At 42.4% G+C, this 27,985-nt stretch overlaps 1 protein-coding gene and 1 long non-coding RNA gene across 7 annotated transcripts; one reads left to right on the top strand and one right to left on the bottom strand.

Annotated features, from left to right (window-relative positions):
* The first annotated feature begins 12 nt into the window (after positions 1-12).
* On the top strand, positions 13-24,256 carry LOC148323698 (uncharacterized). Its single transcript, XR_015846434.1, has 3 exons — positions 13-186; positions 1,872-2,021; positions 24,004-24,256. It is a non-coding gene; the product is annotated as an uncharacterized LOC148323698 (long non-coding RNA).
* On the bottom strand, positions 6,050-27,985 carry galnt13 (polypeptide N-acetylgalactosaminyltransferase 13). 6 transcript variants are annotated; one of them, XM_088314232.1, is made up of 15 exons: positions 27,645-27,985; positions 27,485-27,578; positions 25,799-26,069; positions 22,121-22,289; positions 20,380-20,546; positions 20,048-20,255; positions 19,593-19,763; positions 19,105-19,222; positions 18,157-18,337; positions 16,712-16,851; positions 15,477-15,575; positions 14,805-14,939; positions 14,628-14,657; positions 11,174-11,308; positions 6,050-7,331 (listed from the first exon to the last, which is right to left on the bottom strand). In XM_088314232.1, exons 3-15 carry the CDS (start codon positions 25,938-25,940, stop codon positions 7,191-7,193), a joined length of 1,836 nt encoding a protein of 611 aa, XP_088170358.1. In that variant the 5' UTR covers positions 25,941-26,069; positions 27,485-27,578; positions 27,645-27,985; the 3' UTR covers positions 6,050-7,190. The 6 variants fall into 6 exon arrangements, with proteins under 6 accessions (XP_088170358.1, XP_088170355.1, XP_088170353.1 ...); XM_088314227.1 differs by having other exon boundaries at positions 7,184-7,331; positions 11,094-11,308; XM_088314228.1 differs by lacking the exon at positions 14,628-14,657 and having other exon boundaries at positions 7,184-7,331; positions 11,094-11,308.

The following is a 27,985-nucleotide window of genomic DNA, read 5'->3' as shown; positions in this document are numbered from 1 at the left end:
TTCAAGGCGGACTTTTCTAGAGAAAGTGGAGGTTGTGAAGATAGGTCGGGCAACACTGTAGCTGGCTATCTTATTTCCAAACCAGTAAAGGGTTTATATGCCACTAGTTCCTGCGTGGCAACATGTTGTTAGCAACTCAGCTAGCAAAAGAGGATCGATTTTGTCTTTAAATAATGAGCTTCTCTGGTGAGTACCATGTGATATAATTTATTTAAAGTTTTGAGCTTTTAATCTTGAAATAGGTTAAATAATGATTGTGAAATTCGTATTGTAGTGTAGACGTTTGAATTGGAGTTGACGTAATGGACGGTAAATGTGTAATTAATGGTTCTTTCTTTAGTCATCAATAATGGTATCGTAACCTACTACAGCTGGGTTACAGTATTTTTCATCAAATGTGTGAAATGGCTCTGTCTCTCTGTAGGTTATATAATGTGTAATTCCAAAAAAATAAAAAATAAAACCTTGTTGTAAAAATCAAAGATTTGAAGCACAAATATAATTGGCTATTGTTTGCAAAATTCAGTTAAGATTTTATGCGATCCAAATTGAAATCAGATGAAGTCATTAAGATATTTGCACAGCTGGGCACATAGCTATTCTTTTTTTCCAGTCTATCCATTCATTTTCCTCCAGCCTGATTCAAGCCTGTCTGTAAGGTATATATAGATTTCTGCCATTTTTCACATCAAGTTACTTTGACAACGTTGCTTCTGTTTGGGGTTGCATAGAGACTGTGCGGTCACGTGGCTGCCAGACTCTGATTGGTCAAATGGTGTCAAGTATTGCTAGTAGTTACGTTCGATTGGTGAAATTATTAATAATAATTCCTAATTAACAACATATTCATTAACAGCCATAGACGTCAAAGATCCATTTTTACTTAGCTGGAAGTGAATAAGTTAACTGATTCACTGCCACTGCCAGCTATACAAGTCAAAAATCAATTTGAAATGCTATTAATCTTGATTAAAAGCAAATACAATAATCAATGAAAAGTGAAAATCTATTATTGGTGGTTATCATCTTGCTTTGGTGTGCCTCCTCTTACTTTCATTGTTAGAAGAGAAACCTTTTCAACACACATTTTACTGAACCCCCACTGGCTGTGTCAGTGACAGCTGAATACAAGGAGGAGGTTCATGCCGGGGCTTGTTCTTGTCACACGCCAGGAGGCGGCTGATGCGAAACACGGTGCCCGAAACTGGACTGTGCAGATTTGCTGTGATGGCAGGAGAGAAATTTGTCTATTGTTACCCGAACAGTCCTGGACGATGATATGATTGGGTCCCTGTTGGTGATGTTAGTGTATGATAAAAGATTATGTGACACTGAGTTGTGAATAGGTATCACTAGTTTGTTATATGACAGTTTTACCCTGCCCTAAAGTTGGTGAGGTCTTATATAAATGCTTCAGCGGGCATCAAAAAAAGTCAACCATGATGTTACTTTATGTAGTTTGCTGTTTGTGGTACCTTATTTTTTGGGCACAAACACAACACTCATCAAAAGAACAACATACTTGTAGTTCTTGCAAACCATGGTGGTGGCAACATCATGCTCTTTTGCTTCTTCTGAACACTTGGGCCTTAGACAAGCTGAAAGGAAATATGAACAGTTCCAAATAGCAGTCAGTGTTTGCTCTAAACCTTCACGTATCTGCTAGAAAGCAAAAAAAAAAAAAAATTCAGGAAAAGCCTCTTAGAAAACATTCAAATGTATTTGCGATGTGACATTTTGAAATCATCCACATCTCGGTTATGAGGGTGTGCTTACTTATGCAACTTCCACATTATTTCAGTTGGTTAATTAGAACTTTTATTGAATTGTACATTTTCTGAATTATCTTGGTCTCTTTTTTTATATCACAGAAACCTGGCATTTGAAGAGGGGTGCGTAAACTTTTTATATCCGGCATCGACCTGGTGACTTGTCCAACGTCTGCTGGAATGCACGCCAGCTCACCTGCCATCTTGAGGAGAAGCACCATACATAGAAATTGGACAAATGGACAGTACACGGTAAGTTTTATTTATGCTAAATTCATAACGCTGCGTTGGCACTTTTCTTTGTGAACACGTGCAAAAATGTTGCTACAAATATTTGTTATATTCAGTTGAGTTGATATTCAGAACACAATCTTACGGTAGATTGGTGGAAGTCTGCTGTCTGCTGCCTTTCAATATATTTTTTTTCATGGTCTATCTTTTTCTTGAACCAATCGCAGTACACCCAGCCCGACTTTTGTCAGCCAATAATGACAAACACTTTGATGTTCGTCTGTAACAGATTGAATAAAAATAGCCCTGATGGGAGGATGTGGAGGGGATTGATTTGTTAATCCAATCAGGGCGAAGTAGAACATGAGATGCACTCGCGCTCCTCTCAGAATCAGCCATCATTGGAGGTCATTCGCTGAGTGGATCGGCAATCATATCGGACAATCTTCTCTCATTTTACGGCTTCCGTTGTAATCTTCACCTCCAGGCAAAATAAAATGTCTGCTTTCAATTATGTGACTAAAAGTCTGCCTGATTGTTTTGTTATTGATTTGGACCTTTTAATATTCCCAACCTGTGTGCTCTGACACATCATTATTAAACAATCCAATTTCTCAGTGAATGATTTATTTAATATATCTGTGTAATAATCTATCTGTGCCAGCACCGTTTAGTGACAGGCAGAACTACTAAACCGACACATGGGTGGCGAGGGTGGGTTTGCGGTTAAAAACAACCACTCAATTACAAATTGAACTGAAAAAGAAGGATGATAACATGTTGCTTTGTAGTCCCACATTATTGTAGTGAAATTCACAAAAATTATGTAGTAGTGTTGAATTCACCCTTGCGCTGCGCATACTCGATAAAAATAGAGACACGGTTTTTGAGGCAAAGCTCTTGTAGGCTGATGATTGATTATGACGCAATTACCGCTGAAAGCAGCAAGGCCCCTCAACCTAATCACTGCTTTTGTCTCGTAATAGAGATTATCACATTGGAGATGCTTGTAAGGTCCCCGGTCATCCTTCAAATCAATAGACAACAACACAAGAGCAAATGGCAGAAAACGCTGCCTTCGGACCCCCTGCTTGGCCTTTGATGTTTGGGCCTGTTTTCCAAACATTCCAAATAATAGGGGCTAAATTGGCTGAGAAGGACGCAATGACAAACGTGTGGAGGGACAATACTGAGTATGTCTGGTTCAGTCGTGTACTGGATCCTTGAGGAATGGCCGGGTACAGTCAACCTTACCGGCGTTACAACAAAAAGTGTACGCATTAACGCAACCAACAATTTTCTCTGGTTCTTCAACTCTACAATTAGCTACAGGATGTTGGCTCCGGATCAAATAGCAAAAAAGGCGCAGAGTGTTTGATTATCCTCCCTCCCTCCTGAGCTGCCTCAGCCCATGATTGGAATCACTTAGTTGATGGACCTTGTTATATTGAAGCCGGGAGAAGCAGGCTCGACAGCATACAATCAAGCACATCAAGGACAATTGGTGAGATGGAACACAAAATGTACAGCATGGTGTTTGGAGTCGAGACACGGAAAGAATTTAAAGGGGGTCGCCACAGCGATCTCATGGAAACAGCTTGGTGAGGCAATCACAGTGTGGAGAAGGGGGAGGTCCATTCAGCTGGACCTGTGACCTGGATCGGCACGTTTGCAATTCATTTCCTCAATGTACTCAGGACATTTTAAGGGTGAGCATAAAAAACATCAGTTGAATCGAGAGTTGCATTAAGGTTACGTTGCATAGCCAGAGGATTAGACTTCAAAACAGCAAGTCTAAATTAGAATTAGGAGTTTAAAAAAAAAAAAAAAAAATCAGCCAGGAACTGTCAGATGCTCAGGGCATTGTGAGCAAACAATCTTCATCATTGTTTCATTAGAATTTTAAGCTGATTTTGATGTAATTGACGTGACCAAGATTATGTTCAGCGGATCCTCGTCAAAGTCTTCTTTCCCAAGACAAATAAAATGAGGGGATTGGGCTTGACTTTGTCACGAGCAAAAGGTATACAATACATCCTACTTGAATCATTCCTTTTAAATATGAGCTTACGCTTTATATAAGCGAGAAGCGTTCAGTCGCCATGGTGAAACACTGTGATCATGCTGCACCTTGGCGAGAGCCCCAGTGAGCCAAACAAAGTCAAGATAAGGCCTCCATTAGGGCTATTATGTCAAAGCATCGCACCCTTAATGGACTCCCCTGGTCCGGCCGCAGACCCGCTCGCTATATCTTATCCTCCCAGGCCTAGTTAACCAGCCTGGGTTTGGCTTCCTACAGGTGTGAGGCTGTTTGAAACCGCAGCGAGTCCCAACGGAGCGCCTGGAGGGAGCGAGGTGAGGCACTGATGTGTTGTCAGCTCTGCAGCGACTATTAATAGTTGCGCGGTACCGCCACTTTGGAGAGGTTTACCTTGCAAAGTGGAGAGGTTCTTCGCGTTATATTGGAGTATTTAAAAAGGGAAGTCCTTTAGTGCTACTTTGGAAGAAACAATAGTGAGAAAAGTTGGTTTAAAAAAAAAAAATCCATTTCGTGACAAGTAGGTTCGGCGTACACATGCCATTTTTTTTCTCCCCACCTTTTACCCTGCTCAATGTTCTGTAGCAACAGCGCAGACCTTTAATGGGTCTCATAAGTAATCTGCCATCATTTTTGGACATTTTGCCAATAATCTGCCAGTATAAGAGTTGTGACAGGGCGACAGCCAAGGTGTCACCTATGAAAATGGCAAACACCGGCATGCCTAGACAAGTCGTTTCACTTCTCACTCCGACCGCCACATTTGTGTTCAAAATAGCATTGCTGACTGAAAAGAAATGTTTGTTCCCATCAATGAAATCACTGCCTCCCACTCTCTGCAGCCGTTTCAACTCTTTTACACACACCAGATGAAATTCATGAAGCAAGCAATTTATGAAGTTCTCAGTTGGCATTGAGTTCCTCTTCCTAAATTGCACCAGGCGGTAGCCAAGTAGCCGCACTTGTCCCCAGAACTTTGACAAAGTCCTACCAACTCCGGGGTTGATGGAAAGAAAGCTTGATATACAGGATCAGAGAACTGAATCAGAAACAGTACAAACAGCATCAGTACAGTTTGTGGTGCAGCCAAGTCATACGCCAGAAGAGATGGTGCAAGAAAGATGGCAACAGTGCACCGTTTAATCCGGATTGTCAGGCAAAGGGGGTTTCGGTGGGACGGAGGAAGCAGTGCCTCCTCTCATCAGACGGTACAGTAAGGTGGTCTTCCACCGATTGTTGTGCAAGAAAAAGCATTGTGGAGGGACAGAGGCTGCTTTCTTTTGCAAATATTCGCTTTTTTAATTTTGTTTTTTCATGAAAGCTTTATTTTTCTCTAAAAAGTCAGACTGTACAAACAGACGCCACATCAGGACCAGTACACTGAAACGATACATTCTAATTATAACACCATGCATTTAAGCAAATTCAAAAAAAATAAATAAAATAATAATGGGAGTGCGATGATAACGGACTGAATTTTGGTCTAAATGCCAAGCAGGCACTTAGCAGGGGTTCAGTCTTCAAGCAGCATTCATATTAACTCACCATTTTGTGAAACGTATAGCATTGTTTGTTTTCAAACAAAAACAAAAAGAAATATTGTAGAAGGCACAGCCATTCAAAAGGACTATACAGCGCCAGATTTGGAAAATGTTTCAAAAAGATGAAATACTTATTCTGAATTAAACTTGTGGAGACTCCGCATGTATAATTTGTAAAATGAAATCTCCTGCTGTACTGAAATCCCACTTTTGAAGCGATGCTCATGAGGGAGCAAAAGGCTAGAACTTTAGACTCACAGTTCTTGTTGCCATTTTTGTTTTGCAGCAAAGTATAAGTGGGCTCTGCATTTAAGTCTTTACTGTCCATGTGAGAATAATAATCTATGAATGTGGTAATTACAGTTACCGCTATTTTTTTTTTTATATCCTGGGGGGGGAATAAAAACTCTGCCATCCATTTTGGAATGCTGGTTAATGTCAATAACCAGTTTATTTTTTTATAAATATTTTTCATGTATAGTGTGCATTTGTATTTGCATCTGTTCTTGATCCAGGGCGTATACATGACCGAAGTTGTTGATACGATAATGAAATCTATGCGGGCTAACCCTCAAGATAATTAAAAGCAGACAGGTCGTTGAGCGGCAGGCAGCTGCACTGCAGTTGAAAAAATGTTCAAAGTCGAATAAGGACAGCTGATCAACTGCTGACTTTTTAATTACAGTTGTGCTTCGGGGAGCTCGTAAGACATTTCTCCGTGATATGTTCCAAAAAGGCTCACGGTGCATCGCCTAGCAACAACTATCTCTAAACATCACTCAACCGTTGCACAGGAAATACAGTACTTCCCGAGAAACATTATTTTGCCCAAAGTCCTGTCTGAGTTTTCTTTTTTTTTCTGTCAATGGGCTCACCTTTTTGTCTTGTTCCCCTGTGGGGGCAAATACCTGTAGGGGAAGTTAGCAAGTCGGCGAGCACCTGGGAGCTCTTGGTAATCAGCTCTTAATCAGTTCCTGTTGTGCTCTGCGTGCACAAGACGCCAGATTGTTCCTTTGTATGAGCCAATGGGACATTTTATCATTCTGCTTCTTGTTTGATGAATTTCGGGCATTTTCCTGGCAACACTTGCTCAAATGTTTTTCTGCTCATTTTGGGGTGGTGCTTCTGTTTTCTTGTACCTTGCACCAGTCATAAACCTTTACGTCCAAACTGTTTTAATTCAATATGCTTATATTGGAAAGTAAACATTTTACTGCAAAATAACTGATATGGAAGGAGGATGATTGACTTTTACATCAACAAGTCTTGCTGTTTAAAGAATTGTACCCAGACATCACGGGAATTAGAGTCTCGTCCATTTAAATACAGACGCTCCTTTTTTTTTGTCATTGCTTGTCCGGCAGCTAAGCAGTGGTTTTACTCCGTGTTTGTACACCGGGCAGCAGATTTAATTGCCAGTTCTGCAACTTGTTATGTAGCCTGAAGGGCAGCATCTCTTGAACCTGAAGTGAGCTGTAAAAGGAAAGTCCTCCATAGTGCAAGATGACCCGGTGCTACAGGGTGGGTTCTCTATACATGATGATGGAGGCAATTAGCGAGAGGCTTAAGGCTGGAGCCACCTGACGCTACGACGGCAGAGTGGCGGAGGAATCAGAGGCTCAGGGTCATGTTGCGAAGCAGCCACTGCTGGGACCGGCTTCCGTTGCAGTCCCTCAGGGTAGGGACCATCTTGTCCTCCTCCAAGGGCATGTCCAAACACTGGTTGCTGTTCACGTGCAGCAAGGTGAGCCTCTAGAGAAAGAAGGAAGCAGCCTTGTCAGCGAGGCATGCATTTTTTTTTATAGCTTGTCCTGTACGCGGTCCACTGGAAGCTGGGTGAAAGGCAAACAGTGTAACAAATGGGCGCGGAATTGACGCCCACCCCAAAATAATTTGTAATTGCCTAAGCGGGTGGACCCCCAAAACCGCTCGATCCACAGTAACAACACAAGCTGCGGTTTGGCGATGCGTCACTGAGCTGTTGTTCCAGATTCCACTGTTTTGGTGCCTCGTTGTTGGCCGTGAGTGTGAGCATGCCATGTAAAGAAGGTGGAAGAACGAGGGGAAGAAAAAAAAATCCATTGTGACAAGCACTCTACCGGGAATTAATAGAAAAAAAAAATTATGAAATAATCTCTGGAAGATTTTCTGATCAAAAGGTCCTCGCTCTTAATAACTTGTAAGTTAATTTATACTTAAACTCTTTTGATTTCAAGTATCATGTCTTCACAACACCATACTTACAAATAGTCTTCCTCCTCCTCTCCAAATTGTCCTTACTCAGCTTCGCTTTTCTGCTGTCATTTCTCTCACATGCACCAGAGGAGCCAGAGGAGGGAATAAGTGCTTTTAAAATGTCCAGACGAGAAAAACAGAGCTGATGTGATGAGTTAAGCTTAAGCACAGCATGAGAATGTTCCTCACGTCGTCTTGAGCTCAGGGGCCCACGAACAAGCTGAGCGGAGCATTTAAGTGAATTCTCTCAGAAGTAATTCACAATTTCAGTCCCCACCGGAGCAGCTTCACTTGACAGAATCACAAGCAGTGCCTCTGCTCAGCAAAACAATTTGACCACGTCCTATTTGCACATGACGGTAATGTGGACATTTTTTGCATCCGTGCACTTTTTGTTTTTAAATCCCTCCCCCGACTTTTTACGATCTGTAACGGCGTCACTATACTTCACGCTGAATCCTTTTAATCACTGGACACCAGAATTGGCCATTGCGGATGTGACGAGGTGGCAGCAACATGATGAAACTGGCATGTGGGCTTTTCATTAAACTTTGACATCTTCATTAAAGTGAGATTGCGCTTGAACTGTCGGAAGATGAGTCAAACCGATGTGCACACGCAGACACTTGAGCGATGTTTGCGCTCGGGTCCGAAAACACAAGAGCCAAACATTCTCTGCCGGGATACAAAGAAGTGCGCACACATCAGCAAGTTGGCAGGACGGGAGCTTTTTACACAGCACCTTTGTTCAAACAGAAGAACAAAGAGAGCAGGTGTTGTACAACATCACACACCTTCCAAATGACCCTCTCCTCCCCTCAAAAACTAGAAAGGAGAAAAGCACTCAGTCGAACGCAGATCCCTGCTAAGGTTAAAAAAAATATGTATATGGGCGCAGTATTTGTGTTTGTTTGTCTAACCACAGTTTCATAAGAGGCCGTTTCTGCGATCAGCGCTCTGACATCTACAGATGCCAATGATTTTTCGAAAATTATTATTTAAGAAACTGCTGCCGTTGTTTTTTTCCGTCTTGTGGGAGGCTGGGAAGAGATGCACGAGATCCGAAAGTGGTTGCGTTTCCATTTTGTTTCAATGGAAAACCTTGGTTTGGGAACGGGTTCATGAAATTGGTTTTAATGGATTTGGCAAAAAAAAAAAAGAGATTTTCTTTAATGGCAGCAACTGTTTGCCCCAAAAAGTCTGCATGTCTATGAGCGCTATCTGATGGTGACATTGCTTCCAGAATGTCATTTTTTTTTTTCAAGGCCTTTCTGGAGGCTTTTCTGCAATAATGAGAGCAGCATCCTAGAGATGGAGACGGCAGAGGGATATTGCGGCGGAGGGAGAAAAAGCTTTCCAGGTTTTCAAAAAAATATGGAGGTCCTGTCCTTCGCTCATAATTATTTCATGTCCCCTCTTGGGGAAGAGAAAACTCTCATCTCAGCCTCCCGGCGAACCAAGCATTGCCTTCGGAGCAAGCGGAATGAATGTGTGCGCAGCTGAAACGGGCTAATTAAATGAGGACAGGTTCTGACCATAAGCCCCAGCTGAGGAACATTATCCTCCGCCGCCCGCAGGACCCGCTGAAAAGGCTTTCCTGTGTAACGTGTACTCGTGTCGACGTTAGGAAGAGCTGCTCTGCGAAACGATCGCTTCCTCTGTCTCCCCGACCAACAGCCTCATTCGTTCTAATGGCGCAGCGCTCAGACCTCTCCCTCTTGTTGTGCTGGCTATGCTACAAGGAACTAAGAGTGAAAAGCAATTCAGGCCATCAAACAGCAGGTCACTTTGCGACTGCAACTCTGACACACACTAGCAGCCATGGGAGCTCCTTACCCAATTTACCCAGCCTGGACACAAAAACGCAGCCAGTGAAATTGCTCTTTCCATCTTTTTTCGTTCCCTTTTAACGGCACAACAAAACACCATTCAGACCCCCAGTAACACGGCAGGGGGTAAACAGAGCTGGAGAGACACCTGGCTGGAAAGACAAAAAACAGACAAATGCTGCATGTAAATGAGTAGGCAGAACGCCGCTGATAATTGGGATCCGTTGGTTTTGTAACATGTGCACGGCGGCGTACAGTGTGCACAGCTGCCAATAGCCGAGAGGCCTGAAGGGCCAGTTCCACAAAAGGCACGGTTCAAAATGAAGGATCACTTCAAAAGAACTTGGAAACAATGGTCAGCCCCTTTCAATCAACCTCGCACACAAACAATAATGAGCTAAAAATAAACACGCCCTCCGCCGTCGCAGACGTCGCTCACTCGCTGGCAGCAAGTGAATTTTCAACGTTAAATATTTATGATGGAAAACAAATGTCAAATGAGATCTAATTTCGCGTGAAGACCAACAAAAGATCTTGCGGATAGCATCGTACAAGCTGAACCATCTCAATGGGACATCTGTCATCACTTGATGTGGGCCCCTGTCCCTGTTTTCATGTCATCCCCATGAAAGGTCATCAGTAAAGTCTCCTTAATGCTTCCGAAAACCATTCAATGTCACTCATACTTTAAGAGCAACCTCACCTGAGCAGGCTGTGCGTTCATCTGTTCTCACCACAAAAAAACTAACGTGAGCACAATTCAGTTTGTGACGACTGAAATTGAAAATCTACAGGCAAATATGGTTCCACAACTCAAATCCAGAAGCCGAACAAGAGGGTGAGAATATTTACCGTTTCACAGACCTATCGGTGACGGTAAACCAATTAGAAACTGGTAATGATTAATGATCTTGATTTTAATACTGTCCAATGTTGGGCCTGATTATTAATGTACAAATTGGAGATCAGTTTGTTAGTTTTTATTCATTATTTTATATTCTCATATTCAGCTTTTTCATCTAATATTCTTAGGGTGCTCTTTGCGGTCGTTACAATCCCAGCCGAAGAGTTTTGCTTGCTGTTCATCTATTCAACACGGTGCCTACAACGTCCTCTGAAATTTGATTGATTGGGAGAGAAGATGCCAAAAACAGAAGTGATTAACCAACTTCAGGCGTACAACCTCGACATGGAGTAGTATAGTCGACTTGTCTACTAGTCGACTGATTAGTTTGACCAATATGCGACACGTCTTATTGTTTAAGGATTAACAACTGTTGGAAAACTGGGAAATCTTATGTTCCACCTGTGACAATGACAAAGCCAGTCCAAAAACTAATCTGCACCGTCAAGGTGTCATTAAGTGTGTTCGAGTTTCAAGCATCCACTTTAGGTCAGTCCTAAGACAACTGCTTCTACTCTACCTTCTAATCTCTACAATACTGCTCACCTCGGGAGCCATCCAGACCAGGCCGAAGCTTAAAGAAAATAATCAGTGGGGTTGTAGTAGAGGCGCCTAGCGACCTCCACCCTTGTGAAGTTGTGCAGGATCCACGCCTGAAGGGGACTGTTGTTACAGTACTCCACAGTGGGGCCGTAGGTGCCGTCCTCGAGGCGGCTGATGGTCAGACATGACTGGGTGATAATGTGGAGGAAGGTGTGCTTCTGCGGCGAGCAAGAGGGGAGGGAAGTCACAGTGTTATTGTCAGGAAATGTCCACCCTGGGCTTTTTTTTTTTTTTTTTTAACTTTGCATATAATCTAAATCTAGAATTGATAAGATTTCAGTGTCGGTTTTGGTGATAAATAACAAAAAGTCTCGTGAATAAAACACCCAATCTTCTTTTACATAGTGAGTGCAAAAATAAAATAAAAAAATCAAATTGACATGAGACCCTCACAAATTTGAATATATTTTTAGTCTTTGAATCGTTTTCTAGGCAAAGAACACAAACGCCACAGCCGTTGCAAGTTAATGTGCTATTTATGCAAATCCATACGCTACAGGGGTTAATTGGAAGGAATTGCGTGTCATTGAATTGCTATTTGGAAAATGATTGTATGCACTGAACTGTTCAACGCAAGTCTGCTGTAAATAAGCTTTGGAAGTCACAGACCTCACGGGATAAGGTTACGCCTTCATATACACGAGCAGCTCGAGGGAAATCATTATTTGATCCCTCTCTTACTTTTTTTTTTTTTTTTTTTTAGGGGGGGAGTACTTGATGTTACAGAAAGAGACAGGCACAAAGCAGTTTTGTGGCATTTAGATCGTCTGGGTCATCAACTCCTCTCATTTGTGTGTGTTTTTCTTCTAAGGGTTTGAAATAAGGCCCATTGGGGCTGGGTTTTGTTAAGAACCTCACGATTCCATTCAATTTCCATTTTGATGATTTAGTTTGCAATATGATTTGAGTTAATATTGATTAAAATGCTTTGGTTTTGATTCAGTAGTAGGGAGAAATACATTGGTTTGTTGTGTTACTGCTGGACTTCAATCCTTTGTGGCACATCTTAAAAGAAACTGTTTAATTCCTGTGTTCTGGATAAACACAGCAAACCAAAAAGATCACAAACTTCAGAATTAAGAGCTGAAGGAACTGACTTAGTCAAGCGTGAGGTGAGTTCATTCAGAGGACTTGCGGATACTGAATTGAGGGCGAATATTGACATGCATCAATATTTTTAGCCAACTCTAATTCCCATGCATTTCTACTTTTTGGGATAAAAACGCTCATATTTTAAATAAAATAATTTTAACGTTGAATAAAATCTACACTTCTACTCCAAGTTTGTCAATTACCAAAAGATCAAATACTTTGGGTCTTGGAAATGGCTTGAAAGCATATCCGCTGGAGCCCGGACCCGTTTTGATGACATTAACAGCACTTAGTCTAGCATGTTATTCAGATGGGAGTGCGGAACCATCATGATATTCCAGATTTGGAAGGTAATTCGTCTGCCGGTGGTTGAGTGACAGCGAGAGGGCCAGCGCTTCGGGGCATCCTACTCATTATCCTTTCTGGTGGAAAGGCTACCCTTCAACCCACTTTCACAGTCCACACGACAGATAGACCCCAATAGCAGCAAACTGATTTTCTTAATTTGATAGAAATATCTCTCAAAACTCTGAAAAAACATATGCAGCAGCGCAATGTCTCTGGAGAACCAGAGGGCAACCTTCTTGAACCGACTCAAATGTAAAGGTTTCCTTCAGATGTGTGATCCTATTGATTAAATATTCTTAGGGGAACCCTGATGGCTGAGAAATATCAATAGGCTCATGGTACGTTCACCCAATGATGTGAGGGGAAGTCGAAACAAGAACGATTTTCTCCCATCGCCCCAGTCTGTTTGAGTGTCAACCCAAAGAACGGGCTTTTGAAGGATTGTTTTCCTTGGAACGATACGAATAGGCTTAAAATCAATTGATTGATTAACGACATGTTGCGTCTTGAAACAATTAAAAGGCACCGGCGCATTCAAAAGATCGTTGGGATTAAAAAAAAAATATTGTTCACAAAACAACAATTGTTCAATCAAAGAAATGCTGCCAGATCCCTTCTAGTGTTAGCATTTTGTGCCTTCTAAAAAAAAACAAAGCCCCCTACTGTACTTGTCCATTCTTATGGAAACTGGTATTCTTTCTGCATTCTCTCAGGAATCGAGCCAATAAAAATAAAGTTCGCAAACTACTGTTTAATACTCCAAGGAGCATTTAATGCCACCTAGTGGCATTTTGAAGATAAAGCTCTTCTATCCCATGTCTGGCCTGATCATGTCCTTGAGGCCCCCTTGTGTCTCTGCTCCTGTGGTGCACAAAATATCAACGTTCTTGTGGGATTTGCGTTCCCTCTCCCTCTAGATTTCACTTTCGCCCATAGACTGTCACTGATAAATTCAAAGTAATTTGAAGCGACGGAATTGTGACCCAAGGCAAAAACAATGAATGAATAGCAACAAAGAAAATGCGAAAAAGCGTATACTGAGAACGGTTTGGAACACCTACCGCGCCACTCAAAATAATCACAAGAAAATATCGAGTAAAGTGGGGGCATTCACTGCGAAAGAGCGCTTCCGTAACAATCTTCAAAAGTTTTGTTCCTTAGTTTTAACTTGTCTGTTTTGTATTCCAAACGCACGTCGACCTTGATGAGCGTACTTGTTTATGATCTTTGGTGAGGTCATACGTCTGTCTCCAGGTAAACAACAAATAAGTGGATTACAATATGATTTAGTGTGGAGGCAGGCGGAGGAGGAGACACACAAACAGTGGCAGAGTGTTTGTCTTTAATATTGATTTACCAAAATCAAAGTAAAGACTTCGGCAAAAACAGTGAACTTATAGTTTGTTTTTTTTAATTATATAATTTTTTTTTCAGAGGAAAAAAAAGTCTCAGGTACATAGTTCATAGTTTCATTGTATATCCATGATTAACATTTTGAAAAATGAAACATACTTAGATAATAACGATAACTGCCAATCTATTTGTGATGTCTGATTAAAGATGCCTGCACACAAAATAGTAAAATGAGTGATTTTTCCCAGGCTAGTTGAATGTATTCATAACTATAAATGTATTTTCTTGGTCTATACTTTACTGCAGGTTTCTATAAAGTAACCCAACGTCCTCCAAGTTACGAGGCCTAAAAATGGCCAATGAACCATCTTGCTAAAGTTAAAGAAACATGATAAAAATATTATTTTTACCAATTTACATCATGTAAAACATCTCATCATTTGAAAAGGAATTCATTCTTATTTATGACACGACAACCCAGATTATCAGAACGTATATTAAAAATTGACATGAACACTTCTCTTCCTTCTAGAAGGCACACAGGCTTGCACTGACCACTGGTCACAATGTCAACGATCTAATCTAACAACCACCAAGACTCCGCACAATGTTGCATGACATGTAAGGTTCACAAACTAGCACGAATGGGAGAATGTCATTCAAGTGATGGATCCTACTGCTTACCTCAAAATCATATTCCCATTTGCCAACATACTGGATGGAAGAAGAGAACACACAATAGGAGAAAACAGCTGCTCCAGTGGGAAAAAAACAAACCCTGACATTCAGCACCCCCTGCTGGTCAAATCTCCGGGAAAGCATATTTTCATGGAACCTCCAGAAAAAGATCTCATTTCTTACCTCAGCATCGTACTGAAACATTTGATTGCCCTTCATGTGGTGACACTTCAGCATGACGACAGGCCCGTTGAGGCGGGAGACGTCCAAACAGAGGTCGTCTGTCCGAATTTCTTTGTCCGCTGTGTATGAGAACACCTGAAATCAAATGGTCCAAAAAAGCAAAATGTCACTTTTGTGTGTGTGTGTGTGTGTGTGTGCCTGGAGAGCTTTCAATTATAAAAGCTCAGTTAGAGCCTTTCTGTGTGGAATTTGCATGTTCTGTAGCTATTGAATATTTTTAGAAACGATTATTCTACCGATTATCTGATTGACGAATCGAGTAATCGGATAACATTTGGCTATTTTTTACTATTAGTGGGAGCATTATGTTATGTTGTTATCAGTGGTAGGCATTATTAAAATAGCTAACGTTCACATTGCTTTTGTTGGCGACCGTACACGTGCTATTGCCTCGAGGTAATTTTGCTTTGCTTTCGAGTTTTTGCTGTAATTGTTGCAGCCCTCGTGAAGACTCAAAATTATACATGGGTGTTAATATGAATAGGCGCGTATCTATTTGTGCCTTGCGTTAGCCTGGGCAGCTATAATGAGGACAAGCAGTGTTAAAAGGCCAAATGGAGTTGAGGAATTTCACGAGTCGGCTTTTTCATGCATGCAATAGTTTTCCCTCACCTGGTTCCCACCCATGCCGTGGCAGTTGAAAAAGCCAACTTTCTCGTTCTCCTTTCGTCCCATGTTGTCCACACATTGGTTGGTCTCAACATTCCTGATCTGTCCACATCACACACAGTTACAGAAGGTTGTTGAATCTGTACGCGGACAAACTTAAGTGTTACACAGCTTTTACGCACACTTTTATGAACGACTGAGAACATTTGTGGCTCCTTCCAAAAAAAAAAAGGAAAAAAAAGCCCGATACGATCTACGAAGATTAATCAGAGAAGCCAATCGAGAGTCCAGACTGAAGCTGGAGTCATACTCCAATAACGCTGACTCCAGAGGGCCTGCATCATATCACAGACCTCGGACAAGAGGAACAACACTCCCTCTGACCTCAGCTGTTCCCACCTGCTTCAGATTCACCAGCTGCCTAAATGACGAGAGTCCTCCTTTTTGCTTATCATCTAAACTGCTTCACTCACAGTGAACCATACAACCCTCACACATCTCAGGAAAAAAAGGACACTTTCATTCAATTGCCGTTTATTGACTACAGCTGAGCATTGAGCGCAGTCATCCTCAGCAGGCTGTCAGAAAAGCTGCTTAGCCATAAGATTGGTGGAGAGCGTGAAAACCGTCAAATTCATCCATCCATCATCTGATCTGCTTCTCCTCACAGCTGTCTTCGGGCAGTAAGCAGGGGATACCCTGGACTGGTCGTCAGCCAATCGCAGGGCACACAAATACATAGTCGTTATGCTGCAGGTAAACTGCGGTCAATACAGCATTGAATTTTCAAAGACACCAGCAGGGAATCTTGCTGGATTCAAGTCTGATTTCTGATGCAGACATTTAGTTTAACAGGTAATTACATCGTGCGTGCGGTCCAAGACATACTCAGCATTGATTGGATTGACTGCCAATACTGTCTTTGTTACATCATTCTGAAAAAGCTCAAATATGTATCTCGATGGTGAAGGAAATGCATTCAAACCATCAAATACAACAGGCACCCACTCACCATGCACAGCATCTTTGTGTCAATATGCTTGTAGCAATATCTACCTACTTTATCGTACAAGCCAAACACCGGAGAATGTCGGAGCTTTGCTTCCTTTAAGCCCTCCTTAGATTCCATTTGTCCCAAAGCAATAAAATAAGCAAAGACGTAATTCACAGCACACTGAGGCAGTGCACCGGCGGCATCGCGGGAGATCAAAAGACAAAAAAAAAAAAAAAGCTCATACTTCACCAAGCGAGTAATATCTTCTTGGGATCTGGGAATCCGGGTAGATGTTCTCCAGATACCAGGAGAAGGGTCTGCACTTCAAGGCTCCGCGGAGGGCTTTGCGCGAAGACACGTCCCCGTAGTTCACACGCATCACCCCTGCACGCACAATTTGGACTTTCAGTACAATGCGACATGGCCTATTGTCTTACGTTGGCTGACTTTCAAATTGTTCGAATTCTAAATCTATTGAACCCATGGGAAATAATGTAAAGTGACTTGATTCATTTCTGGCTCTTTATTAGTGCGCAGGCTGCCGACAAGCCTTTAAAAATAAATGACCGACATAATAGAGAGCAATAAATTGTTTACATGGCAATACTGTCAGCTAGTGGCGTTTTACAGGTATTGCTGGAATTAACGGACTCGCTCCTGTGGATGTTTAAATTCATCAGCACGCTTTAATCAGGGCAAATTAAATTTCAGATTGATTTAGATGAAAGCGATGAAGGCCACGCTTTTTTTTTTTTTTTTTTTTTTTTGCCCCCTGGCTTTCACAACTCCTCTCTTTTCCTCCCCCTAGCTTTGTCTGTGTCTCTTCCGAGCATCACATGTTGCACATGATGAATAGCCTCTTTGATCGTGAAATCACCAGCGCGGCGCGGGGACCAGGAAGGGGATGTACTTTTAATAGCATCACGAGACGGCGCTCCCAAACGCGCGCGCAGAACTCTCGCAATCATTCCCTCTAAAGCCGCCACTGGAACCGGTTAGCGATTGAGGGGGGTCGCGCTGTGCAGAAACACTCATCCATCACGCCACCCCCACCTGTAAGTCCGCCTGCTACGGGGAAGTAGAAAGATCACAATTTGCACTTAAAGATCCAGCAGATTTAGTGATGATCCCCCGAAGTCTGGACGGTATCTAAAACATTTAAGCGCAGATTTCCGGCGGGGCCTAGCTGGAGGCTAATCACATTAGCGAGTGGACAGATGGAGGTGACGCTCCTCTTGCAGGCTGCACAGTTAGATTGTTCTTGTGTGTCTCTAAGTGCACCTTTGAGCTTTGTCAGGCTCGGCAATTGTTTCCTAGTTTGGTTGTTTACAGGAGAGGCCTGACTTCTGGTTAACCCTGTTTCGGGACGCAGCTTTCAAATACTTTTAGACTCGATTATGTTATCGGTTAATCGGGGGGGGGGTCGATTTTATATTTTTAAACACAGTGACATGGATGTGACGTGCAGGTATTATTTTTGCCTGCTCATGTTCCACTTTAGTATACGTGAGTGACGTGGGTGTCAGCCAATGAGAATGTAGAGTTGGCTCGCTGTTTCTGTGTGTGGACTGACTGTGCTCATTAGTCTGCACACCCTCGCAGAATTTGTCACATTTCGGCAATTTCTTTCTGAAAATATGACGGAAATTTGGGATTGATGGAATGTGTTTTGCCTGATCTGGGCTGCACCTGGTGATATGATATAGAAGAAATCTTTGAAATCATCCATCCAGACTTCTGCCAGCCGCCGGTTGTTTTTGTTGATGACTTGGCCCGTTCCTCCCGGGAAACTGTAAGGAGTAGCCTTCCGGAAAACATGGCCGACATGGGAACACGTGACTATCTCCAAGGAACCGCCACACTGCCAGATCTGAACAAACATAGGGACAGTGGACAGTAGATTCATAACGTTGTGGCAACAAGTCAGAAAAAAAAACAGACCATGCAACGTAACACCTTTTTGTCTTAACACAAAATGGCCACCCCACACTGAGAAAAAAAAAAAATTACCAGAATAAATGTGCATGCAAACATATATGGAATTTGAACTATTTGTATCTCACTGTGACTATTGGCTGAACCAGCAGATAACACCAAAAGCAAGCCACCTCCTATCAGAATGATCCATTTCACACCAGTGAGTGTATAAAATCACTGATTATTTTTCACCATAATTATTTTTTGGTCAATACTTTAAAAACAACTCTTCTTTCATACGGAATGTCTACGGCAAGCATCACCCGTCACCATGGTGAGAGGCTAATGCCTGCCATTTACAGAGAAAACGCCATCTCCTCATGATTGAGCTGCTCATTAAATACATCCAAGATGTTGCCGAGTATCATCAGCACAGCGGTAATGGTGCAACTCCCATAAATTCAAAGAAGCTTCTGCCAAGTTTTCGTTCCGCTTTTTTTTTTCTCCCTACTTAACAGAATCCATTGGAAACACGGCACGGCAACAAAAAAATGCGAGACAAATGGCATTTTTATGTAGTCTGCTTAAAAACCAGAAGATGGGCTTCCATTTACATTGAGTGTCAGCAAGTTAAACAAATGCCCTCGGCTGTAGCAGGAAAAAAAAAAAGTACCACAAATAACTGCATCCCAAATGGGTAAAAAAAATATTGCCACTCACTCGGAAAGACATCTCCAGGTTCTCTCCACCCCAGATATCCATCCCAGGATCGTAGCTTCCTATTTCTTCAAAGTATGTTTTGTCGATGGAGAACAGCCCTCCCGCCATGGTGGGCGTCCTGAAGGGAACCCACAATGCAATTGGACAACATCCAACATCACATCCGTTTGTGGAGTCTTGTTTGCAAGGAAATTTCACAGGACAATACAAACTGTTTAACAAATGGAAACAAAGCCTCTCAGAATTAATTAGTGCTGCTCAATTAAGAATACGACGACGATAACGATCGTTGATCATGAGAACTCCAGATAAAAAGGCTCGATTTCTGTCAACACGTCCAGGCATTGTGAGGAAATTAACCGCCCATGTCTTTTCTGTGGCGCAACACTTTTGGTGTAATCCGACTTCCTCTCTGGCTCGGATCAAAACAATTTACTCAAGAGAGAAGTGGGCCGTACTTCAAATGAGAGACCGGTATTTCTCCATACCTGACAGGGAGCGTTCTGTCGCCTTTGCGCCGATCCATCTCCCGCTGGGGAACGGGGTACCAGCGGAAATTCAGTTTCCAGTTGAATCCTCCGTAGGTCATATCGGAGCCTGCCATGTATTCAAAGGTCTCGTCGCTGATGACGTCGATGATGGGGCACACAACTGCTGTCCTGGTTTACAACAACAAAGGCTTAGTGGTTCGCACCAGTGCCTCACAGCAAGCCAAGTTTGAATCTCAGTTTCAGCCTTTCTCGGTGGAGATTACAATCTCCACCTAACCATGCATGTCGTCTCTTGGTGTGCTCTGGCTTCCTACTCCAGTAAAAAAAAATGTGTCTTTAGTTATTGGATCTTTGATGTGGCACAAGAAGATCATTGTCAATCATGATCATAAAGGCCAATGCTGTATTGTTAGGATCCATTTTCAACATGATTAAGTCAATATGACTCCCACCTGTCTTCTTTGATGCGGGCCAGCAAAGGTTCCAGCCATCCCACGGTACATTCACAGTGGGCGTCCAGGAAGGTGATGACTTGACCTTTGGTGGCAGCTGCCCCTCTCAATCTGGCTCGAATGAGACCTGAGCGCTGCTCCATCCTCAAGATCTTCACTGGCACCTCAAGGCTCCTCACATAGTCGTCCAACTTTTTCCCCAAGAAGTCTGAAACGAGAAGAGAATCATTGAATCAAGCGATTCCACTTCAAAACCCGTAATTGAGGTAAATGTGTTGTTGGTGACATGGGTGCCTTTGTGGTCCCGGTTAAGTTTTGCGCCATTCACCCACCTCGCTCACTGAAGTCATCCACGAGCACAATTTCCACAATTAAGTGCCTGGGAGAGCGATTGATGACACTGTGGACGGTCCGCAGCAATGTGCTCCATGCCTCGTTGTGGAATACGATGACGATGCTGGTGTTTGGCAAGTCATCTGGGTATACCTTGGTCTTACACCTGATGGGGCGTCCAACACAGAGAAAAGCCCGGACAAATCAGTCAACCAATAACTAGGACACGAGAAACACTTGAGATTTTGGAACTGATGTGGCTTGAAAGAAAGTGGGAAATTTCAAAACCAGTGTTGACATTGACACCAACTCGTCCTCGGCTCGCTGGGACGGATGTCCATCAGCGCCGACAGTTGAGGTGAACGCATAACGACGCCCGACGGGATGATGCTGAATACGTAATGAGTGTGGACAGGCAGGAGGGCACCGAGGAGCGGGAGCGGGAGCTATTGGAGGGTGAACGGACTCAGTAGAGCAGACAGCAGTGCTACTTTGGTGCCGTCTATTCAGAGTGACAAGAATGACTGACACAACTAGGCCAGGAGGTTGCCCTCCGGCACAAAAACCGTGATTGCCATTCAAAGTCAGCGATTTAGAAAGCCTGTAGCTCTTGAATGTGCTCAGCACACAGCAACTGAAGAAATGACAAGCTTGTGCAATATTTATACTAAAGGGAAGGAGAGCTATCTTTCACACGTGGTGCGCAAAATGCTTTTAACGGTACGGTATATATTTCAAAAGGTGAAGTGGCAGCAATTCATTCGGCGCTAGCCCCAACAGCTATACAATGTGGGATGAAAGTGTATGCCCGAGTGCCCGCAGACAGGCGGTGGGGATTGTTGGAAATGAAAGTGCTCGGGCGATTTGGATTATTCAAACGCACAATGCACAATGATATCGAGATGCGACCAAATAAAATTTATTTTAGCAACAAAAAAAAGGGGTGTTTGTAATGTCACATAATTCTCTGTAAATTCTCAAATGCCTTTTGTAAAATGAACAACATGAATAACGAAGAGGACCAATTATTTTGCTGAGATATTCAAATACATTTGTTTGAAAATTATAATAGTGCCCTGCAAAACATGGCGGCAAACTGAATCGACGTCACTCATTCCCCAGACCGCTTCCTTTCAGACATTTTGAACCAACAGGAAACCAATCAATCATTTTTGAAGAACAAGAGACCACATTTTCATAAAGGTCCATTTTTTGCTGGCAGTAAGTTGACACTTTGAGTCGGAACCCAAAAGAGCTCGGGTGAGGCGCTTTGGTCATCCAGGACCGACTCATCTCCAACTTGGAGGTGACCTTTGGGCACACCTACGACTCCTCACAGCCGACCTGAGAACGTCTCTGTGACCACCCTGGTGAAACTGGAGGAGGCGTTCAGGGACAAGGTGGTCCGCTGTCCCTCGCTCTACTGACGCTCCGGCAACACGCTTGAGCGGAAGTAAATTGACGGATGGACAATCAAAGCTGCATAAAAGCAGTTTGGCCTTTTTTTCTCTGAGTGATTGCGTCGCCGGGACGACACGCTGGCAGATTTCAAGAGAACTCATCGACTGCATGAAATTGCCGTCTAGACGTGGATGAAAATGTTTTCATTGTGGAATTTATTCTTTAAACACGCTCTGCTCATTCAATCCTAATGCACAATATTTACTTAAGATGCACTACAACGCCATACTTCATCAACGCATTATTAATCGACGGCAAAGCAATAAATATGTCTCATACCCGTCCAAGCGGACGTCCGGCAAACTCCTGTTGAGTGCAATCAAATCGCTGGCCATCAGGTTGAACTGGTTTATCTTGAAGAGCTCCTTCATCTTCTCGTGGTCCTCCTTGGGGATGTTCACGGACTTGCCCATCTCACCGGGGCCCTCGTGGCTCCGAGATATCACGGCTGAAACACAACGCATGCATGGAACGAAATGATATGAGGCATTTTTAGCGGCCACACACACACACACACACACACACACACACACACAACATGGAATGTGCCTGCACAATCTAACGAGACAGAAAGCTGACTAAACCTTTTGCAAAGAAAAAAAAAATGCTCAAGGAGGATTTCCTTGGGAGGTAATCTATACATTGTTGTACTTTGCAGTGCTGAAGAAAAGTGTTTATTTGTGCCCGCTGTGGTCAGATAAGATAACGATGATTTTTTTTTTATTTTTATTGATGTCTTTTGAGCGAGTGGGTGGTGCCTGAAGAGTATTCGTAGACTCGCAGATGCTATGTTATCATTTGTTCTCAACTGTACAGCGTCGTTGTTGTGCGGTCAATTTCTTTTTTTTTTCACAAATCGATGATGTTGGTCTGCGCCCACGTCGTCTGACATTTTCACGCGTTATAAGCCAATTTAAAGTGTTAAAAATTGCTTGAGAACAAAATCTATAAACTTTCTTGAACACTCCACTGTCTTGAGTGTGGCAAAGCTCGGCCTCGTCTCTCAATCGGCAGGAGCCAAGCAGCATTAAGTTGCTTCAAGATTTTAAAATGTTTTTCGGACGATAAGAAATACAAAAAACTAGGTTAGATACATTTGAGTATGATCGCTCATGCTTTGGGGCAAATGCACCAGTCACAAAGTTCAAATCAATTTCCGCCTAGAAGGCAACCTTTTTCAAATTGACTTTTTTTTTTTTTAATTGCATTACACATGGCTCTTTGACTTTAGAAACAAAATTTGGAAAAATTATGTAACTAGTCATTTTTGGCAAGTACGAAAGGTCAGGGATGTCAGTGAAGACTTTGTGGCTGCCTCGTGCTTTTTATTACAATTTTAATCAATGGCAGCATAATAAATATTTTTTGGGGGGGGTTAGTATTTTTAATTAGCAGCTGAACATAGATTTTGGGGTGGTATCGTGGTGTGTTGTTATGCAATGGTATATGATAGTAAGACAAGGCACAATGACAACTTGAAAATGAGATGTTTGACAATTTAAGCAAGATAATGTGTGATTTTGAAGACGCAAGGACATGGAAAATAGGATGGCATTAATGCGCGCTATGAAAAACTGCTTTCACTCATCACAAATTATGCATATAGAATATTTGTTGTTGTCTTTCCAGGAATCATTGCTTGGATGTTTCAAACGCAACCCTCTCTGGTTGCCCGTCTTAAGTCATTTTAATCCATTGTTCGGTTTGAATTCAGACACTTCCCCAAATGTATAAATGGAGACGGCGTGAAAGCAAAACCATCCCACACTCCATTGCTGGCCGCATTGTTGCTCACAGTTCCTCGCGCAGCCAAATCGCTGCAAAGCATTAGACCAGTACCATTAGCCCAATGTAAATAAATCCCACGGATTTATGACGACACTCCAGCTCTCTCTAATAATCTCTTCGAGCAGAGGCGGTGTTTGCAATGAAAGGGGCGCGCGCAGCTCACATTAGCTTCATGGCTGCAGGTTAAGAAGATTCTCTTCAACCCCCTGCAAAAGGAAATGCGCGGGTGTCAACTGATTGTTAACCTCAAGTGATTTCTTTTTCATCGCAAGTGATTTCCATCACCGTATTTGGTGGACGCGCTTTGAGAGCCGACAGTCCTCAACCAAAAATCTGGATACGCTGCCCCTTCACACTTGCACCTTCTCTTGCAGACAACGGGGCACTCTGAAGGGGGCGCGCCAGCCCAACGCTCCAGTCCACCAGAGATATGCAGACATATTGTGAAATTGTTCAGCTAAACCACGTCACTACATTTCCGGAATGGTAAGCTCAAAAAAAGGATTAAAAGCTGCGCTTCTGCCATACAAAGTGTCGTTTGCATGAATAATACAACTCTACTAATTGTTGTCTCTTTCTGGCATCGGCAAGTATTTAGGTCATGCATGAAACAGTGTTGGAGTTTGATTAATTATGGATTTCGTGCTTTACGAGCAGTAATCCTTTATTTGATTTCTTCTGAAAACTTGTACTGGGTATGTGTTACACTTCTGAGATTTAATTGTGGGACTATTGGAAGACCTGAACAATTTGGACGTCATTTTTATCCTGTCCATTTTTTAAAATATTTAAATTTTTTAATTTTTACGTAATGGGGTTTTTCGGCGCAAGAGACATGTCATTAACGTGAACATTTGGGGGAAAAAAATACAAAATTGGACATGCGTGTTTTTCACAGGACACCGATGATATGCTTTAGTATATATCATATTTTATTAAAACATGCTTCTGGTTTTCTGCACTGGCGTTTTCTCTTTGTAGTCTACATGCCTCCAAGGTGCATTCAGCTTTAAAAGTGCATGAACATTATACTCAGAAACTTCTATAAAAATTCTCCAGTTTTCATTCTATTTTTTTTTTTAAGTCTGCGTAGTTGTGCATGACTGGAGGCCTTTGTAAAAAAATAAATAAATTAATTAAAAAAAAATATATATATAAAAAAAAAAGATCTTTGACGTCTGTAGCCGTCAATGGCAGTAAATGATTTATAGCACATAAAGTATTATTACTATTGTTCATCGGGCATGTGATATCAAACTATAGTTTTCTGCTTCTTTGCCTTTGGTAATCAATATTTCACAGTATTGGCTCAAGGTTTATCCAATCAATATCTACATTGGGTAGGCCTGGGCTTTGTCTGCAGCCACACGATAAAAGGTGTGATTCAAATGCACTTTCATTTCATTCATTACAGTGCACTTTTTTTTTTTTTTTACTACTTCAAGATAACTCAGCAATACACCATTTTTATTACCGGGCTAACAATCTACATTATGACCGCAACCTGCGCGAGGAGATAAATGACACACACGCTGTCGATTTTCCAAGCAAAACAACTTAATGTTCCCAGACATTTGGATCATAATTAGTGTCAGTAGCTGGCAGCTCTGCCTCAGTCTAACCTTAAAAGCAGCTTAGAAATCAGCTTACTGGAGGGCATGTGAGGAAATGAACTGCTTCAGAGCACCAACACACAAAGAAAGAGCGCAGCATTAAAATGGCAACTTTTGAGTCCCGTTAGTTGCTTGGCGTAAAAAGGACTTGACTTGGACCTTGCTGCGGACAAAGTGAGGAATTAACGACTGCGTTTAGCAAATGTGGCGGTTTGCTTTGCAAGACCTGTCGAGATGCCCCTCAGCAGTGACCTGCGACTTTTTTGGTGTTGTCCTTTTCTAGTCGTTTGCAATGCGAGCCCGAGGGCACTTTGACGTCAATTTCAGTCGACAGAATAAAATGGCAGTGCCTTGAGCGTGATGAGAACGGACCGATTCCTCTTCATAATTCTTATTCCATGAATGCGATATTAACTCATTCAGTACCAGCCGAGTAAAAAAAAAAAGGGGGGGGGATCTTTGACGTCTTTTGCCGTCAATGGCAGTAAATGAGTTAATCAGAGCAGATAACAGACTGCATTCATTGCCTATTTAACACTTGAGACTGTGGACTCACCGCGGAGGGCAGGAAGCAGCGAGCGGTCCTTCCTGTCGTCACATTTGTTACATTCACTGAAATAGAGCAACAAGAAGACGTCCACCAGCACCCAGACCAAAGAGGTGGTCAAGACCACCTTGCAGTAGACAAACCGGCGCATCAAATCGTCGGGATGCCAGCCAGCCGACACGCTCAAGACAGCTCCGTGTGCTGATGCGGTGTTGGAGATCTCAAGATGGCGTGAGGACTTTGGAAGGAGACTAGACAGCTTTCAACAGCCCGCATCATGCTGGAGGAGAGACACAAGACAAAAAAAAAAAGAAAAAAGTCAATGTTTGATCATTTCTAAATTCGGACTTTTCTCAATATTTTAACCAAACTCAAGACTTTGCCTTAAAAAGGTTCTACAACTCTGGAAGAAATGGTTCCAAATATTAAGTGTCATAAAGTGGGACTTGGAGGTACTACAGTACTTCTTTTGAGGTGCTGCAAATGTTTAGTTTGGTCGGTGTTCCCGGAAAAAAAAAAAGTCCATCATAGGAGCTGACACCAGTGTCCTAGTTTCACACCCTCCTCATTGCAAAGCAATACGTTTAATCTTTTGATCGCAGTTTGACTGATGTTGGCAACCATGTTTTTCAATCTCACGCCATCTGCTCGACGTGTTGATGAATACCAAACTACGGCGACAACTTGGAGCAAAGGAGAAGGGGGACAAAATGATAGGTTACAGCTCTTAAAATGATGCAGTGCAGTTCTACACCACTGTAAATTGCAATTGTGTGCAATGCTTAGTTGTTAAAAATAATAAATAATAAGCGTAATATCAAAAACTGAGCTGAGATAAGGAGAGCGAGAGAGATTATTTTGGGCATCTTCGTTTTTTGTTTTTTGAATTATTACATTCACTTTGGCACACAAATTCAACCTTTTCTTGTAGTATTGTGACTTATTTCTATTTTTTAAAAAGATCCTGGAAATAAACTCATTTCTATTGATGTCAAATATGCATTCTAATTTGGAAGATTGGCAGTGAATTGGATGGCCAGTCAATTTTGCAAGACAAGGTTAAACAACAAAATCAATTCCACGTCATTGACGAAATGTATTGACAGCTCATTTTTCCTCTTCCTCGTTTGTTATATTACCAAATTATTTTTCAAATACCACGAGCATATTCATGTTACTTTACAGGTTCTTGTTCAATGTTTTCAGACTTAAACTAATACCAGAGTAAAAAGTGCTTCACACAATGCATTGATGGACTATAATCAGACTGGTGTGATTCAAATTCTCAAGGAACAAACCATTGAAACTCTCCTCCTCAGTTAAAATGTTTGCCCAGAACTTGATTAGTGAAAGTTCTTTGGCTCTGTCCGCTGGTCTTTAAAAGGGCAAGCAAGCATTGAGATGTTTCTCAAGCATTACAGCACCATGAGGAAGCACATTCATCTTGCTCAACTTTGAGTATCCGACGACCAGACAATGCATTATCATATTGGCAATAATATTTGAATTATAAACATAGCGAAGTGTACCCGCCCTGCCAGGAAAGACGAGCGAGGCGATTATGGAGCCGATCCCATTAAGTCCATTAAGCAAATAGAAGGACACTTCCACACCTCCAACCCTCCTCCCAAAAATACATTTGATGAATAACACAGTCACACTGATTTCCAGGCTTGTTGTGCATGTCATACTCACTGCGCATTGCAATTTTTTTCCCCTCTCATTCAAATAACGGCAGACTCCCGTCACGTGGTCTGGACAGACGTGGCGCAACGTGAAGGAATTGCCTCTGTGGAAAGGAAGGTGTGCACGCGTCACCACAACATCATCTCCAAAAATATAATCGTAAAATTACCTTGTTAAGGTAGTCAGCGTCTGCATGTACTGGCAATGAATGAATCCTCCCGTGACGTGTCAAAAGCACACCAAGTTGGTGTTCGTCGATAGTAAACAAACCGGTGTGATGTCGTCGCCTGTGAGGTGCTCACCATCATCGCGGTACCTGTTCCGACTCCTTGGCACAATGTCGTCGCAGAAAATTCGTCCTCTCTATCATAAATGTAGCCGCTTCGTTGAGGGTTATTCATGCAAAACTGGTCTAGACATGCGCCCCGGCTGCGACTGGAAGGCTGAGCGCAGAGAACAGGAGAGAAGCGATTCGTTGCAATCTAACAGCTCCACATCGACCCGCTAATG

This window comes from Idiotropiscis lumnitzeri, chromosome 14 (assembly GCF_059441095.1).
Source record: "Idiotropiscis lumnitzeri isolate Australia: NSW breed Sydney's pygmy pipehorse chromosome 14, RoL_Ilum_1.0, whole genome shotgun sequence".
Taxonomy (NCBI): Eukaryota; Metazoa; Chordata; class Actinopteri; order Syngnathiformes; family Syngnathidae; genus Idiotropiscis; species Idiotropiscis lumnitzeri.
The sequence above is the reverse complement of the archived record's forward strand: the minus strand, read 5'-3'. Positions and strand labels throughout refer to the sequence as shown.